The sequence below is a fragment of the Salvelinus sp. IW2-2015 genome, linkage group LG16 (assembly GCF_002910315.2).
Source record: "Salvelinus sp. IW2-2015 linkage group LG16, ASM291031v2, whole genome shotgun sequence".
NCBI lineage: Eukaryota > Metazoa > Chordata > Actinopteri > Salmoniformes > Salmonidae > Salvelinus > Salvelinus sp. IW2-2015.
In genome coordinates this window covers 13,972,532-13,988,796 of record NC_036856.1, presented here as the reverse complement: position 1 = coordinate 13,988,796, position 16,265 = coordinate 13,972,532, and the positions used below count along the sequence as shown (strand labels likewise).

General features: G+C 42.1%; 1 protein-coding gene across 1 annotated transcript in view; it reads right to left on the bottom strand.

The window, feature by feature from the left end:
* LOC111975358 (fibroblast growth factor 22-like) overlaps positions 1 to 14,250 on the bottom strand; it is a 46,492-nt gene extending 32,242 nt beyond the window's left edge. Inside the window, exon 1 of the mRNA XM_024003597.2 lies at positions 12,969 to 14,250. Within this exon, the coding sequence (XP_023859365.1) occupies positions 12,969 to 13,326 (358 nt within the window). The 5' untranslated portion in view covers positions 13,327 to 14,250. The remainder of the gene's footprint in view (positions 1 to 12,968) is intronic.
* Between the last annotated feature and the right edge of the window lie 2,015 nt (positions 14,251 to 16,265).

Below are 16,265 nucleotides of genomic sequence, written 5' to 3'. Positions count from 1 at the left end.
TTGTCTCACTGTATCTTTAATCTAGATTCAGATTCAGATTGTTTAATTGTCACATGTACAGGGTTGCAGGTGGGATTGCAGGGTACAGTGAAAATATTGCAGGACTAGTGAAATAAAAAATGAAAATATAATACAAACAATACAAATAAAAATATCACTATTTACATCATAACAACAGTGGCAGTGAAGACTAAATAAATGTCCATTGGGTTGGAGGCAGAGTAAAGACTGTTGAGGGGGTGGTGTGGAATGACTATAGGGGGAGCAGCAGCATGATCATTGAGTGAAATAAAAACAAAGAGTAATAATATAAATTTTAACAACATAATATATATATATTACCATCTAGGCTATCAAACTCTGTAATTGTTTCAGTTCTCCCCAATTAACTCTCTCCAAAGTCTATAGATAATGTGTGAAGCTCTAATTCCCCATGTCATTAAAACAGTCATGCAAATGGAGACTCTCCTAACATAATTAGCTCAAGTCTTTAAAAGAGGGTTCCTTATTGGCAATGGTATTGTCTCCTTTTCTACTCTTTCAAACCCACAGAATGTACAAAGTGGTAAGACGTAAAAAGGAGTGGATTCTTGGAGCCAAAGTCAGACTCAATAAACCCATTGATGAACCCAGTATAGAACAGAAAGGATCAGACTGTGGTTGTTAGCTGGTATTTGTATTTAAAAAAAATTGGCCATTCATGATATCAAACTCCGGTGTTAGAAGCCATTGAGGTTAGACTAATTAGAGTGCCACACTGCCACACATTTTCCACAACATTCCCAGGGTGTCTGAGTGTGTGTGTGTGTGTGTGTGTGTGTGTGTGTGTGTGTGTGTGTGTGTTGTGTGGCTGTGGTTGTGTGTGTGTGTGTGGTGTGTGTGTGTGTGTGTGTGTGTGTGTGTGTGTGTGTGTGTGTGTGTGTGTGTGTGTGTGTGTGGTGTGGGTGTGTGTGTGTGTGTGCGCGCGTGTGTTTTATTTAGCTTTTTGCCTCTCAATGCCAGGAACAGCTGGCAATAGATCGATTTTCATCGTTTCCGACTCAGGCCAGGGCCACAGTCCTTATTCGGAAGGATTAAAGTGGCAGGATTCGTGGAATTTTCCCCTCCTGTTCGCACCATGATTCTCTCTGAAGCCCCTCAGACGCTTTAGAGGAAACCTCGCATCAGGTCTAATGAGCAATGGGAAAGCCTCTAGCTCTCCTATTAAATGTCCACCACAATACTAAGCAGAGCACAACCCAGCCCTCTCACACCCTCATTAACATGTGTGCCCTCTCCCTATTCAAAACAGCCTGTCCTTACTTTAGCCAGGTGCTTCCCTTCTTAGCTTTTACTCCATGCTGTTGATGCAGTCACTCTGACTTAGCATTGATGGTGAGTCATGAGGAGGAGTTAGACATAATATTTAAGACATAATTTAACTTTCTCACTCCTTCATAAGGGCCAACTAAATACCCAAATCATCGTGAAATGTCTAGTGTAGTACCAGGTCTATTGCCAAAGCAAGGGTATGCAAACATGTTATGACCTGGAAATTGGGAAATTGGAAAATACACAAGTCATTCAGTTAAGCTTCCTGTCCTTGTTCCAGTATCAGGAACATTATCAATAAGGAAAAATAAGTGACCGACTGAATCACATTTAAATAATCAGGTGTCCACACTACCTGCATGTGTACACCAACGATAGGTCAGGTTTACTGCAACTTCATTTTAAGGGGTCCTTATTAGGATAAATATATATGTAATTACACTGTAACAAGTATTGTAATTAATTGTAATAATTAATAGTTAGTCTATACTAACAACATTAATTAATTAATCAATTAATTACATTTTTTTTATGAATGAAGGAAATTGTATTTTTGTGTCAAATCGCCAACTGGCAACCCATCCCTTATGGGATTAATTGAGACATAAACAAACATTACAATAATTCACTATGGTAATTCAATTATAATTCTTCTTCCGGTGTTCTCTGCATTGAGATTTTTTTTTCTCCATGTTTCATGTTTTTAGTCAATATGTCCCACTCATACATTTTCATCATGTTGGGCTAAATTATAGAACTCCGGGATGCGACTCCGGGATGCTGGCCTTCTAGGCAGAGTTTCTCTGTCCAGTGTCTGTGTTCTTTTGCCCATTTTATTTTTTCATTTTTATTGGCCAGTCTGAGATATGGCTTTTTCTTTGCAACTCTGCCTAGAAGGCCAGCATCCCGGAGTCACCTTTTCACTGTTGASGTTGAGACTGGTGTTTTGCGGGTACTATTTAATAAAGCTGCCAGTTGAGGACTTGTGAGGTGWTTGTTTCTCAAACTAGACACACTAATGTACTTGTCCTCTTGCTCAGTTGTGCACCGGGGCATCCCACTCCTCTTTCTATTCTGGTTGGAACCAGTTTGCGCTGTTCTGTGAAGGAAGTAGTACACAGCGTTGTACGAGATCTTCAGAGACCTTTTAAAATGATAAACTTGGATTAGCTAACACAATGTGCCATTGGAACACAGGAGTGATGGTTGCTGATAATTGGCATCTGTACGCCTATGTAGATATTCCATTAAAAATCAGCCGTTTCCAGCTACAATAGTCATTTACAACATGATCAATGTCTACACTGTATTTCTGATCAATTTTATGTTATTTTAATGGACAAAAAATGTGCTTTTCTTTCAAAAGCAAGGACATTTAGCAAGGACATTTAGCTAGCTAACCAACAACTGTAACGATGTATTTGAGAGAGAACAAGTAGTTATTGTACAAATGTATTTGTGTTTTCAATAAACATTGGAGACGACATATAGCTTACATGTTGTCAACAGTCTAAGTCAACCTATCTGTTTTGCCCCATGGTTGTGCGCTCGTCATTTTTGTTGCTAAATAATCAACCCGTCTATAGAAATGATAGTGATCATAGATTGGAGAACGGTAGGGCTAGTAGGCTAATTGTAGTGTCTTTGCTAAATTGTCATACAGTCTTCTTCTTTACCACAGATTGCCACAAGGTCTCTAAAGACTCCAGGATGGGAAAATGCTTACGAACAAGAAACAGATGAAGACACAGGCGTTGTCAATTTCCATTGTTACTTGTAATGTTAAAGGATAGGTAGCATGAGTTTTTACTCACAACTAGTGTGGTCAAAGACTTAGTAACTTAGTTGTAGTCACGGTGTGGTCGTTTATTTTCTTAAATCACTGAACACAACAGGCGTTTATTTGATACAGGCTTATGCATTATAGCTGTATTTTTTGTTTTCGTCCTGGGAAAGTTCAATCAGTGACGTCATTGGTTGATTGAGCCTGCTGTCTGCTGTCTGATCAAAAAATAATAATTTGTAGCAATTATTCTGGCCTTTGTGTTTTGCTGATTGTATGATCATGCTAACAGCYAGTAGATATGGTTGTCCTTGTTCAAAAGAGCCATTGGACTTGTCTCAACAATGTTCCTATATGCCAGGACATTGTCGGATATCTAGGTTGTCTCATTTTCCCTGGCTTTGTAAAGACTACAGCCTGACAGGAACCATTAGTACCACTACAAGCCAAGCTAGCCATGTTTAGCTAGTTAGCTAGCTGTGTTTGCTATACCTAAAATGTACTGTAGTCTAACGTTATAGCTACAGTAGATAACTAGCCTAGCTAGCCACAGTGCCTCTCATTAGGATCAAAACTGGAGACGTATTTTAATGAGGATAAAGGAGAGAAAATAATGACTGGCTTGATGACTCATATTAGTCTTGGAATAACTATACGTATGTATTGTAGCTAGCTAGCTAACGTGTGTCTGTGAGATGTATCACATTTAACTTGTTTAGTGTAGTCCGTTTCTAACTCCACTCACTACGAAGGGCTATATAAAATAAAATTGATTGATTGATTGATTGACTGTATAGTCTGTTTGTTTATGTTGTAGGTCTTGGCTAGCTTAATGTTCCATTTGGTAGCTAGCTAGCACTCACTCACATGGCCGGTAGCACCGTCATGGAAGGGGACATGAGGGAAGCTCTTCAATATTAGGTTTTTCTAAGTAGTGAGAACGCTCAGGAGCAGGCAATGTTTAAAACTAATCTTTAGACATGTATTTTTCTTAAATGTAGTTTTGTAATTGACTAAAACAAGCAGACAACAATAAAAATGTTTTAAATTTTTTTCAAGTTTTAGGTGTGAGTCAATGGGGTAACCTAGGTAACAACAGGCTGTTTTCCCCACAGGCAGGCAGGGCCGTGACTTTCTATCTAATACAGGCTGGAACTATAACTATAAAAATAGTTATTTTYGGGGGTTTTGAAATATTATTTTACTTATTTTCAGAACTACCCACAATTCACTGTTGTCAACGTCAGCTGGCTAACGCTAGCTACTAGCCATGCTAGCATGTAATTACATTCAATTCAACGAAGAAGAAAGCATATAAATTCATGCGAAAAACGGCATCTCTTCTCCTGTGCATTTGGTAGTTGTAGTCAAGCTAGCGAGTGAGTTGTAGTAGTTTTCCGTCATCCACAGCTAATGCTAGTTTTCAATTCAGACCCAACAGCTTTTTAAAAAGTGAAATATACCAAGGAGGTGTGTTATTGCTGGGTGCAGTAATACCCACAAGGATGGGGTTTCGACTAATTTGGAATGAGGCACCGACTGAAACCAGGTGCTGTGTGGAGCGTGAATGTGAAGCCTGCAACCTCTGTTTCCTACCGACCTACCGGTACATTGTGAGTGTCAGCAGTGATGGAGATAAACCGCTTAAATTCAATTTGGATTTACCTTACTATATCGCTATTCAATTAACTGACTCTCCCTCGGCTGGTAAAAAGGCCTCTCCCTCTGAAGTGCCTCTCTCCTTGGCTCTTCTTTGGTAGCTAACTCATCTGTCTATCAGTAAGTTCTGTGGGTTCTTACCTGTGCTAGACTAGTTGGTGTTGTTCTCTGGCTTACTACTTAACGTAAACTCACCCCATTCCGTACAAATGTGCGCAACCGCAACATTCAAACGAGGCTACAAAGAAAACTAATGGGACTGTGTTGACTTCAAAATCGGGGGTGTGAACTAGGTTTCTATTCAAGCATTGATCGACATGGTAAAAACGGACTCTCCGTTACATCTAGACGTGTCATGTCGTAACGTACAGCAAGCATAAAGCAACTATTTCTGTCTTACAATCTCTCTCCACCAGGTTTAGCACTTCTCTCATCCTTTAAAAACAAGAAATGGAAAGTGACGGGGGTAAGGGGGGATACCTAGTCATTTTTTGCGTCTTCATTGCATGCGATCATCATTCTCAAAGCCGCTGTTTACTTCTAAGATCACTTTAGCACCGCTCTAAAAACCCGATTCAAATTCGACACAAACCTTCAAATAGGCATGTAATGGCACATTATATAAACTCTTTATAGTGTTTTATTTACATTTTAGAGGCGATAAGGTGATAAGTTGGACAGATCGAGTGAAAAAAAGCAACTTCTCACTCTCACGCATTAGTTTCGCTTCCCCACCRGCCATTTTTAAAAAGACCCGCCATTTTTAAAAAGACCCGACGGGGCTCATTGCCTGCTTGAATTATGCAGAAACAGGCAGCGTTTAGGTCATGTAATTTATTCTGTTGGAAAGGGGATAAATTGTGCTTTACAATGGTATTCACATTACAGTTGATCTGGAAGTATTACGTTTTGGGGTGCTAAAATAAGGGCAATTGTACGGACCAAGGCGATGTACGAGTTTACGTTAGCTATGTCAACCGTGGTGGTTGGCTAGCTAGGCTAGTTAGCTMGCTAAGCTAGCTAGCAGGCTAAAATAACTAACTTTAGCTGGCTGGCTTGCTGGCTAAGATGACTGTATATACCGGTAGTTAACATTTTTTGTTAACTGATTAGATGGCGTTATGTATTTCCAAAATTTTGGTTTACTTTAATTTAGCTGTAAGCTAGGTGCTGATAGCGCCTGGCTGACTCATATAGTGCTAACATAACATTAGCAGGCTATTAGGGCAAACATTGACTGTCAACCTTGCAAGCTGATTTGTAACAATAAATTCWAAAAGTATTTGCTTGTAAGTTGGCTGAAAATTAAATTGAAACCAGTAGTCAAGAATGCAAATGATTTGGTTTCATTTGAAGTTATACATTTGAAGTTATTGTTGTTGGAGTTTACATTATAGGGAATAGGCTGGCTTGCCGGGTCCTCCATACAGCATCACACCCCACATAACATTTTTCAGCATTACTTCACGGCATTATTCGGAATTCTGATCGGTTTTATTTAATAACTCCAAAAATAGAAAAGTGAGGTGTAGGGGAAAAATACAATACCGTTTTTTCTGAATTAGCTAGCTAGCTAGGCTACACATCTATAGGCTGTAGATTTGAGTCACCACTATTAAAATCGTTATTTTATGTTATTGAGTAGGCCTATATCTTTGTTTATTCAAATTAATCAAATTATTAATACAACAATATAAATCCTCATTATTTTGTAAGAAATGTAAGGTATTTTTAAATGTTGCAATTAAGTTGACTAAATTAGATGCTCATATTTAGTTTGTTTTCACTGGGGAATGAGTAGTAAATAAGTATAAGGTAATTGCTCATGGGTAACTATGTACATAGGTGACGTACTATGTAGGTACACAATAATTACAATTACAATACGTAGCCCTTAAGATACACTTCATTTTAACTAGCTAAATCTTGTTTAATTACATTGTACTTATTCAGATAGTACATGTACTCTGTGGTGTACTAGTGGGTTTATCCTCCCACTTGGACGGCAAGGAGGTTCAGGTTGTCATAATGGGCAACAACACATTAATTATAAGTAATTTTTGAAATTACAATCTGGGATGACATTTGTATGGTAGACCCCAGTCAGTGAGGTTGACCTATATCTGATCTGTTTTTGTCAACTCAACCAAGTTCACCCAGATTATACACTTTTGGGGTGCAGCTGCTAGTGACAACATTGAGTGGAGAATTTGTTGAACAGTGCGTATTCATGGGTAGGTAATTAGAGCCTATTGAGCCTCCAACCTTTCTAACCTTGGACACCTAGTGCTTCTGTCCACGAGAGATTCAAATTTTGTGACAGTTGGTACTGAATCAGATGCAACTGAGAAYAAARGAAACAAATGGTGGAAATGTGCCCATTTGTATCAAGCATGGTAATGAGCATTTGTTGTTACACCTGTAATTAGACTGCAGTTACKGCCAGTTACATGTTATTAGAGTCATTACAATTAACTACAATACTTGTTACAGTGTAATCACACATGTAATTACACTGTAATAGGAACCCTTAAAACTAACTGTTAGCAAGTTCTAGCTACAATAAACAGAAATAAACTCGTATTTTAGYAACTAAACAATAAATATCATAACGTGGACATTGCTGAGGCCAATTTGTAAGGTCTTTACAAGCAGCTAGTTGCCTGTAAAATAATTTATCCTACCCAATTCAAGTTCAACCTAGTCCTTCTCTGGCCAGTGAGTGACAGTTTCCCCTCTCTCAAATGGGTTTAAATCCTTTCCACAACATATTCTAGAGGGGTGGAAGATTTTCTTCCTATGGGCCCAGTCCAAGTCAAATACTCATGAACTCATTGCAAAGGAAAGTCGCACATCAAACAGCAAGATGTTGCAAAGCTAAGCTTAAGGGAAATGTGGTAAACAGGACCCACCTCCTCCCAGTGTAAACTGCACAGATGAAGAACGGTAAAACAGCAAACTGACACATAGCGAAGCAGACATATTTTAATGTGACTTCTCTGATTATACTTGTCACATTACCTTATTTCCTCAGGTTAAACGCGGTGTCATAGTCTGGAGGCTGCTCAACTGTTTGATACTCTTAGCCACACACACCCTTCATTTCAACAGTGTGTCCTTTTCAAGTGAGATGTGAACATGGCTCATTCATTGGCACGCCTGCCAACTATATTTCATGCTGACCTGACATGAGAAAAAAGGAAAAAGTATGTAAACGAGGTTGGCCAAGCATAATGATCCAATATGTATTTTGAACTGGACTAAGGCTGGCTGAGGAACATCAAACATTGTGTTGTGATTTTATTGGTCTCCCTACTCAGTGATTGGCTGTTGGGGTTTATCGTGTGGAGGTCGGTCTGACCTCGACAGCTGTTGTGCTCTGCTTAATTCGTAAGTTATGAACCATGACCTTGGACAGGATATGATTCGTGCCGACTTTCAGAGCTTTTGTAAATACATTGATTTGTTTTTCTCTTCAATCATTGTACCTCCACCATTGGCTAAAAAGAAAAACATGTTGAACCCCAATCAGTCAAAAAGAAAACTCTCTCCTCTCATTATTATTTCAACAAGCTATTTTTAGCCCCTTGGTGACACACAAATGAAGGCCTACTTAGCCAGTGTGGTTTTTGCAAGCTATCTGCCATTGGTTTGCCAGGCACTTTATCATGGCTGATGGGTATTTAGGTGATTTGATTAACAAATACTTTAAAGAGCTGTGGGGATTAGGTCTGGCTGCAACAATAACACGTTTCAGGAATTGATATCTGACCTGTGTGTTCAAAATCAGCAGGACAGAACAGGATGCTTTTTCAGACAGAACTGCACCTTGGAGTGGATTTCCAAATTATGCAATTGATATCTGGCCACAAATCGTGTACAGACCAGTACAAGAAGTGTTACATTTCAATATACCACAGATCATTTAGTCATTCAGTATAATATTCCACTGAACTCTAAGAACATCACTGTAGAGTGGTGGTATCATATTGTATCTAAACACAAATATGAGAACACGAATCAGCATCTATCTGGGTCTCATACACAGTGGAATTAATTCAGATATCCCAACCATTTAGATTTTGGACTATCACTCCTTTGCTCACCTTTTGGTCTCAGACTGCTACCTGCTCTCTTCAACCCCACCTTCCCTCTCTCTGTCTCAGTCCCTTCCCTCTCTCTGTCTCAGTCCCTTCCCTCTCTCTGTCTCAGTCCCTTCCCTCTCTCTGTCTCAGTCCCTTCCCTCTCTCTGTCTCAGTCCCTGTCTCTGTCTCTGTCTCAGTCCCTGTCTCTGTCTCTGTCCCGTCTCTGTCCCGTCTCTGTCTCTGTCTCTGTCTCTGTCTCTGTCCCTTCCCTGTCTCTGTCCCTTCCCTGTCTCTGTCTCTGTCCCTTCTCTGTCTCTGTCCCTTCTCTGTCTCTGTCTCTGTCCCTTCCCTGTCTCTCTCTCAGTCCCTTCCATCTCTCTCTCTCAGTCCCTTCCATCTCTCTCTCTCAGTCCCTTCCATCTCTCTCTCTCAGTCCCTTCCATCTCTCTTAGTCCCAGCTTCTTCCCTCAGCTGTTCCATACTCTGGTCCACTGGGATTGATACAATATTTTCCGACCTCAATTAGCAGAGTGCCTGTTGACTAATTCCGACTGTTTCTGCACCTGAGAGGTTGGAAGCATGAGCTGGAAAAACTGAGTGGGGCGAGGGCGTAGCAGGGCTGTCGGGGCAATGTAGCCGTGTTGACAGACCGTAAGGGCAACACAGAGGACAAGGAGGGGCCTCGCACTGGACAGTATTCAGGGCTCTGCTGAGCTGTGCTTCCCCACTCACACCAGCAACATTAAATCGTGTGGGAAGGAGCAAGGAGTCTGCTGTGGGTGAGTGGTTTGAATGTGTAAGTTTGTGTGTGCGTGCGTGCGTGCGTGCATGCATATACATTTGCACGTGTATGCATGTGCTCATGTGTGATGTGCTCACAGAATGTGAGATTTATGTTTGGATAATAAAGTAATTGCTGTTTTCTTCATCTTGTATTAGACACTTGATAAAATCTAGTCAACTCAACACAAAAATCTACTTTGCCAGCCAAGCCACTTAAAGATAATGTGCTCTCTTTTCACCGGGACAGTTGTGCTGCACTCTTGTATCTGTGTCAATGGAAGCTCATTACAAATGCAGAGCTTCCTCCCAGTCGTCCATCTCCAATCTATAGCACAGTGACCATATCAGTATCAAGGAATTCTCTAGGTAAAGAGGTTTTAAGTCTAATTGAAAAAGCCTTTATGCAATGGCCTGTGGTAACACAGAACCCAAACTAGACCTCAGAATAGACCGAACCAGATTGTCTCATTGTGAGGTATGACCACATCACGACCACATGGTCCCTTTAACTAATTTCAAGGCAAAGCCTGAATGACCACTGGTTTGGCAGGGTGCTGCTGTATGTGTACAGGCAGGTACACACCCTCACTGTGCTGTAGTGTTCATAGAGAATCTTTCTTTCCAGGGCAGGAAATGAGAGGATCGTGGGTAAAGACAGCATTGCATTTGGGGGCAGCACATTTATGGGGAACCACTCTGTACAACCGACTAACCACTTCTGACAAGATCATGGAAAGCCACAAATCTCCCAATCCAGATGCATCACTTTTCCTGCTTTCTAAGGGAGCATGAAAAAGTTTAGTTTCAGCTAGCTACAGTCCTCTTATTAAGTTCCCTTGCCATGCCAATTCAACATTTCCACTGCTGCGCCAATGAATTTAAAGGTCCAATGCAGACATTTTTATCTCAGTATCTAACATTTCTGGGTAACAATTAAGTACCTTACTGTGATTGTTTTCAATTAAATTGGTCAAAAAMAAATACAAATGGCTTCTTTGCAAAGGCCAATTGCTCAAGCAAGAATTTTGCCAGGACTTTCTGGGAGTGGTCTGAGTGGGGAGGGGAAAACTGAAAATGAGCTCTTATTGTAAGCTTTCACTGTTAGTCCACACCTATTGTTGACGAAGCATGTGATGAATACGATTTGATTGATTGGCAGAGGTTTGGAACTCTTATTGGTCTATTAACTAATTTACTACATGTTYATGTCACCATGAAAGGCCAAAACTCCATCCCACCAAAACAGGCTGATATTTCTGGTAGTCTTTTCAAACAGCTCTTACACTAAAAGGGCATTATCATTTTCACAATTTCAGTATTATTCCAACCTCATAGTGTGGAAATATAAAACACAGGAAAATCACGTGCTTGACTTCACTGGGCCTTTAAAGAGCAAAACTGAGTTTTGTAGTCATGACTGCATCACAATGTAAATTAAGGTTCGGTTCGGTTTGTTTCAACCCTGCCCACAACTGGCAGCACACAAGTAATCATCAATTTGGCGTGCAGCTGCACGGGACCCGATCGTAATGCCTATGGTAAATTTGGGTTAACTTTGGATATCCCTATGGGGCTAGTTAGGGAGCATCGGTAAATTACAAAATATACATTGGACAATATGTTAAAATTCCATTTGCTCCAAATTTCAATAACTTAAAAAGCTCAAACCACATTTAAATTGTAGAAATTTGCATACAAATATTGAAAGAATTTAATGAGAACTAAAAGGTGTGCAAAATTTAAATATTGTCTTATTTACATTGTGTAATTTATTGACGGTCCCTAACTAGCCCGAAGATAGGCCATCTAAAGTCAAACCAACTTTGCCACTGTCGCACACCAGCCAGCTGAAGCTAATTGGCAGAAGATTTGGCTAACTCTTTCCACCTGTGAACACACACGAGACACCCACATCAAACCACACGCCGAAACCAACTCACATTTGAATTGAGTCAGGGCCGTTAACGTTTCTTAATGACCCAAACGAGGCCAAATCAGGAAGTTCAGCCTCCCTTTAAAGTGTCAAACATAGAGAGTTACATTTTATGATTATATCTGACATCTTAACCACCAATATGAAAATTTGAATCCCCATTTGAGGGAAACGAACACCGACACAATTTTGAATTGTGATAATTCAAGTCAATGTGAATTTATGTTGGCGTGTGTGAGGTATAAATCTGTCTGCCAGATGAGTAGTCTAGTTAACAAATGTCACCCGACTGTTATAAGGCTGTACACAGTGGCAGACTGACTGGGCAGTCCCTGCTGTTACCTCGGTAGCATGGAAAAAACCTGACTCACCCACTGGCGTAAAAAGGCATTAACGACTAAATGGATAAATATAACCGTCAAAGGTGTAAATGTCTCAAGGRTGTCCAGTGGCCACTGGGAAGTCAGTTCATGACCAGCGACAACTTGTCAGACCTGGTCAAAGGTCTGAAAGACACCAATGATTGAGATCGTGGAGTGAGTGACACCACTTCCCTCCTCTCAAGTGTCCTTATTACTAACATCAGATACAGTGCTGTCCAATCTGGAAAAACTAGGACAACTGAACATACTGAGATGAGATGGTAGCAGGTGATAAGAGGTCTGATCTGTTTAAGGCATTTTTGGAAGATACTTGATGATACTGTAGGTATGTGTTAGGAGATTTATCACGTTGCATGGGTATGTGGAAATTCTCTGACTGCCTACAATAAATGATACAGCGCTGGCGAGCCCAGTGCACCTGCTGTACACGGATGTGAAGCCAGCTCTCTGGTCTGATCAGAAGTTATCACACACACAGGATCTGAGTTAYCGGTTGATTCTGGGTCTGTACTTAACAGTTTAAATCACAAAGGCTCCAAATTATGCCGACTATCCCCTTAACYAGCGCTAGACAAACTTGGTGAGAAAAATGGAAAATTGCTGTGCCCATGTAAACTGTGACAGAAATGGTTTGTGGGTACATCTGCCCCTTGCAACTGGAATATTTTCAACACAGTTTTGACATGTTAATCCCCTGTGAAATTGAAGCTTTTTTCCCAAGCCCAGTTTGCACGACCAACTGATGCACAATGTCTTTCCTCAAGTCTGCCTTGCTGTAAACACAGTGCTGGGTTTCCCATGAGGTGGCTTAAACCACACTGTGGAATTCACAGTTTACCTCGCAACGTCTCCCGCTCCAAACGCGGCACAAATAGGCGCAAAAGGCTGATACAAGCCAGTGAAACTCCTATGAACCGCTATAAAAGTAGCAAGATCAGAGAGTTTACACCACCATAAAAGACAATAGGCATCCCATCTCTTCTCCGTCACATAGGAAAGATAGAAAGGGGAGATAGTGTCAGCTTACTCACTTTCAGCGTAGTTTTTCCGTCTGGTGCCYTCCACCTTGCCTGTTTTGTCAATACAGAGAAAGAACTTGTTGGCGGAGTAGAGCCGCCGTAGTCGGACGTCGCCCTCTAGGTGATTGTAACTGCGTGTGTGCCGCTCCAGTGTCCATGAGCAGTTGATGCCTCTTGCCAGTACTTGGAGGGGRTCATGCCCTACCCCGAGCGGGCAGCCCCCCAGAGCTGTGCCAGCCACCAGGAGCAGGGTGAGGAACGCCAACCGAAGAGATGCAGCACTGGGAAGGGGCGGAAGCCCAGCGTGCGCAGTGCCAATGGCAGCGAGGTCAGGACGGAGACTAGCGACGGGTGGCATCCATCTGCACATGGTGGGTCAGACTCCCAAGGTGCACATTGCACAGGCAGTATGCATGCTGGCTGGCTGGAGACCCGGGCTGTGTGGTCCAGGTGAGTGGTCGCTCTCTGAGGGTGGGAAGGGGTGATGATCGAGGGGGCAGCAGACCCTGTCACTGAGGATCAGAGCAGAGAGTAGCCTGGGCTTCCAAACAGCAGAGCAGAGAGGAACATGGGCTTCCAATCAGCAGAGCAGAGAGGAACCTGGGCTTCCAACCAGTCCTCTTTCCCAGATGAGTTTGTTTCTTAACTTGTGTGTCTGATGATCTCCTCTTTGTCTTTCAGCTTTTATTCACTGGAAAACGATTCACTCTGTAAATCCATTGCCAAAAGCAATCTGTTCTTTTATGTTGTTTCCTTGTTCTCCGAAAGCTTGTTCTGTTCCTTGGCTTGCGTCCTTCTTTTACGGCTGCAGAGTCAGTCAGTGTCCTGTCTTGCGATGCATGCACCTTGCGATGCTTCTCTCTCCAGCTGGACTGGAATAAGGTGCTTGTCTGTGCTGCTGACCCGTGGCTGAGAATGAGTTGAATGAGGAGAGAGAGTGAATGTGTGCATGTGTAAGTGTGTGTGAGAGTGTGATAGGGAGAGAGAGTCACAGAAAGAGTGAGTGTGTGTGTGTGAGGGAGAGAGAGGGAGAGCGAGAGAGAGAGAGAGAAAGAGAAGAGAGTAAAAGAACGAGGGAGAATGAGAGTTAGAGTGTGTGTGTGTGTGTGTGTCTGTGTATATGTGAGAGAGGCAGAGTGAGAGGGAGGAAGAGGGTTGAGAGACAGTGTGTGTATGAAGGAGAGAGCGACAGAGGCAGCAGCTAGTGAGTGAGTGAGAGAGGCAGTCAGTGAGTGTGCGTCAGGTCTGTCTGCCTGTATAACGCAATGAAGCAGTAAATGAATGTCCTCACTCTCTCCTGTGCAGCCAGTCCCTTCTCCTGTGTGGAATGGGAGGCTTGGGCTTGTCCTGCATTTTATCCTGGGCAGGGCTTGCATCTGGGGGGTTGAAAGGAGAGGGGTGGGGCCACAATCATTGATAACTATTTAAAATAAACGAGAGAGGCTTTGCACCATCTCCCTTTTCTAATTTCTAAACGCAGAATTGTTCTCCTATTCATTGTTCCTAGAAAGCCATGAGTGTCATTAAGCCGGTTAACTGTAGGTTTTATTGCTTCATGGAAAGTGTCAACTGGAAAGTGTCAAGTCAAACACCTTTGTTGTCCCAGCTCTTGAAGATGGTGAGGAGTTCTCCCAGGTCAAATCATCAGTAAGAAAGTAACTCCAGTAAAGTGACATGGGAGGTGGACTTTTGTGACACCTGAGACTGGACTGTTTGTAGACACATGGGACAGATTAAAAGGGGCTTTAGTTTTCGCCCCTGTTTTGCATCAATATGTCGGAAACAACGGCAGAGGGGAGTGTTGGTAGAGCTGTTCCAGTGAAGTCTTTCTGGTCACCTGTGTTAATGTTTCTATGAGGCGGTGTCTGATGTTCACCTTTGATTCGTGAGACCAGGGTGGTAATGGTGAACACGTGTTTTACTACTTCACATCCTGTCTTTCTGTGAATCAGGACTCAGAGTCATTGGCTTCAGAGAAATGAAAAACACCCTAATGCATTACATTAAATATTTGTCAAAACTGTCCATATACTGTCCTGTCCTCACTCCTTAAGTTTATTCCTGATGGTATTTGAAGAGTGGCTCAAGTTCACTGTTATATGCAATCATTAATAACGAAATGATGACAAAACTGTAACTGTACTGTAGGCTGTGTTGACCTTTTTTCTTCTTTTTTTACACCAAAATGAAATATTTGATATCATCTGTTTCCGCCAGCCGACGGTGCTATGAGATCAGCCGCAGCACTCCACAGCACATGTTTTAAAGTGAGTCTATCCAGTTAGTGCGGCACTTACTTCCCGGTTTCAATGATGTGTACCACCCCGGGGCGACCACGGTGTCCAGGGGTGGAAGTGTGTTTGAGGGGTGCGTGCACAGAGAGGGCGACAGTCACTTCACACTCTTTAGCTTGTTAACTGCTACCAGGAGTTGGCTGTCCTTATATCTCCCCTCTCTCCCCCCTCTCCCCCCTCTCCCCCCTCTCCCATCATAAAAGACCAGTCAGACAGAGGCCAGCTGCCCTCTCTCTCCCCCACAGCTCCCAACCCCCCTAAACCCTGGCAGCCATTCCTGTCTACCTGCTTGTTCTGGCCATTAGATACAGTGGACCTCCTCATCAAAGCCTCTCTCTCTATTTATCTTCATAGGCCCTAGTAAAAATCACATTTTCCCCCCCAATTAAACCACGCTGCAGTGTCTTTTGACTTCCAGTAGGTTTATTCCTTCTTTCCTACAGACTGTCCTTTCTTCCCCCTCTTCCGCCCAGCGGAATAACTGTCTGTTTGTCGCTGCCTGCCTGTGCTGTTGCCAGACTGGAGGAGCCTGGGCCGGGAGAGCACAGCACACATAGGGGATGTGTTTTATGTTAGCATTGTATAAAACTGTTTCCCAATCTTCAAAAAAATTTAAATAGTTCTCAGGACAGCTGAGTGTTCACAGGCTTGCCTGTGTAATTGTTATAGGGTGCTCCAGCTCTCTCTATCAGCGCTGTAATGGAAAACAATATTCTTCAATGTCCTCTGAAGTACTAGAAGACCTATCACAGCTGGCTTTGCTTATGCCTGCTCAACAATGTGTGAAGTTAAATACAAATATGCAAATCTAATTGTAATCAATAAAGAGTATACATCTACATTTACGTGTGGCTGGTAGACTTTACATCATGCTGTGGGCGTGTAGGTCTACATACCATTAAAAAAGATAGCTCAAATAACTGGGTCAGGGTTTTTTTCTTTGGGGTGTTTCTCTGGGATTCTATTTGACTTGAATGACTCTTTAAGCTGATTTCTATGATAGCTCTTCTATTTC